At 42.2% G+C, this 2,171-nt stretch overlaps 1 protein-coding gene across 1 annotated transcript; it reads left to right on the forward strand.

Moving 5' to 3' along the window:
- Positions 1 to 285: 285 nt before the first annotated feature.
- On the forward strand, positions 286 to 1,513 carry LOC116101611 (olfactory receptor 5-like). The gene has a single exon (XM_031385301.1). The coding sequence runs from the start codon at positions 569 to 571 to the stop codon at positions 1,511 to 1,513; it is 945 nt and encodes a 314-aa protein (XP_031241161.1). The 5' UTR covers positions 286 to 568.
- Positions 1,514 to 2,171: the final 658 nt, after the last annotated feature.

A 2,171-nucleotide genomic window follows, 5' to 3' on the forward strand; every position in this document is an offset into this window, starting at 1 on the left:
TTGGAAATATTTCCCACCAGATGATACACAAAGACTTTTATAGATCGAATTTAGAAGTGGAATGATTCAATCAGAAGTGATTTCAGGGCTGGTAAAATTGTTCAGTGGGTAAAGGTGCTCATAGTCAAGATTGATGAACTGAGTTTGATCCCCGGAACCTACATGGTGGAAGGAGAGAACTGATTCCAGCAACGAAAACTCTGATGACCCCACACTTCCACACAAGACCTCCTGCAAAATACATAAATGTCATAATTTATTTTAAAAAAGAAGCTACCTTTTTGGAAAGGGACAGAAAAGGGGTAAGATGTAACTGCTAGAGTTTCCTGGTATCATGGCAGATCTGCAAGGATTCACCACTGGAAGAATCAGATTTTAATAAGGCTTACAAGATTAGGTTTTAGTTGTTGTGCTCAGAGATTGAATCACCATTGTTTCTGAATAAAGTAAAATAAAATAAAATTAAAAATAAGCTATTCATGTAGTTGTAATCATAGTTTTGGTTTAGGGTGGTATAAGATATGAGGAAAGAGATTCAGATAATATTTTGTAGATGTATTTTTTTTAGATGGAGAAGTCACTTGAGTTGGGCAACATGACCAGAGTTCAGGAGTTTGTCTTATTGGGCTTGTCCACAAGGCTGGGGATAAGGGATGCCCTGTTTGTCATCTTCCTGACTCTCTACCTGCTGACACTCCTGGAGAACACACTCATCATCTACCTCATCTTCAGTCACAGCGAACTCCACAAGCCCATGTACTTCTTCCTAGGCAACCTCAGCTGCCTGGAGATGTGCTATGTGTCAGTCACCATGCCCACCCTACTCATGGGGCTATGGACAGGACCCTGCCATATTCCATTCACAGGCTGCATGACCCAGCTTTTCTTCTTTATCTCTCTCATCTGCACAGAATGCACTCTCCTGGCCTCCATGGCTTATGACCGCTATGTAGCCATCTGCCGCCCACTGCACTACCCACTGCTCATGAGGCCACAGGTCTGCCTAGGCTTAGCCTTGTCTTCATGGCTAGGTGGGCTGCTGGTCTCAGTGATCAAAACAGCATGCATTGCAAGCCTGTCCTATTGTGGCCCTAATGTCCTCAACCACTTCTTCTGTGATGTCTCTCCTCTTCTTAATTTGTCCTGCACCCATGTGGCCCTTACAGAACTGGTAGACTTCATCTCAGCTATTGTAATCCTCTGGGGTTCACTCCTTGTGGCCATGGCCTCCTATGTGGCCATTGGTAGGACAGTTCTAGGTATGCCATCAGCTGCTGCCCGCCACAAAGCCTTCTCTACCTGTGCCTCCCACTTGGTTGTGGTGGGCATCTTCTACTCAGCCACTATCTTCATCTATGCCAGACCCAGCCGCATAGAAGCCATGGACCTCAACAAGGTGCTGTCTGTCATCTACACGGTGGTCACCCCCATGTGCAACCCCATCATCTACTGCCTCAGGAACAGAGAGGTGCAATCAGCTTTCCACAGAACCATGCACTGGTCTTCAGTTTGACCAGGTGCTTAAGACCAAGAGGAGAGACATAATTTACCAACATCCTATTTTTTGATAATATATAATTCATGATTAAACACAAACAACTTAGTGTTTGAATTTTCACAAAGTTGCACAACCATCATCACTGTGTAATTTCATTACTCCCAGAGAAATACCTGTACAAACTAGAAGTCATTTTCTGTGGTATCTCTACTCTGTCTAAAAAAAAAAAATTCACTCATCTACTTTCTATCTGCATAGATTTCCATGTTTTTGACATTTTGTAGGTATGTAATTATGTAATGCCACCTTTTAAAGGCAAATATTTTCACACTTCATAATGCATTAAGTTTATGAATTGTGTAACAGGTTTCAGTGATTCATTTGTTTCCATGACCTGATCACATTGGCTTGCACAGACAATGTTTATGTGTCCATTCACTGACTGATAGTTCAACTGTTTCCATGACAGGTCTGTTGTCAATTGTCTGTCTGTGAACACTTACTCATAACTTGAAAATATTTTACACTTATTTATGTGTGTGTGTCTAGATATGTGCAAGAGTATATGTATATGCACACAGGTCCCTGCCAAGGCCAGACCGAGCACTGGATCTCCTGCAGCTGCAGTTACAGGTGATTATGAACAATCTAGTATAGGTACAATAACTGAATT

Source organism: Mastomys coucha, unplaced genomic scaffold, assembly GCF_008632895.1.
Source record: "Mastomys coucha isolate ucsf_1 unplaced genomic scaffold, UCSF_Mcou_1 pScaffold21, whole genome shotgun sequence".
Lineage (NCBI taxonomy): Eukaryota > Metazoa > Chordata > Mammalia > Rodentia > Muridae > Mastomys > Mastomys coucha.

What these genes read in the sequence shown, in the direction of transcription:
- LOC116101611 (XM_031385301.1), top strand. Translation starts at nt 569, where the DNA reads ATGGAGAAGTCACTTGAGTTGGGCAACATGACCAGAGTTCAGGAGTTT.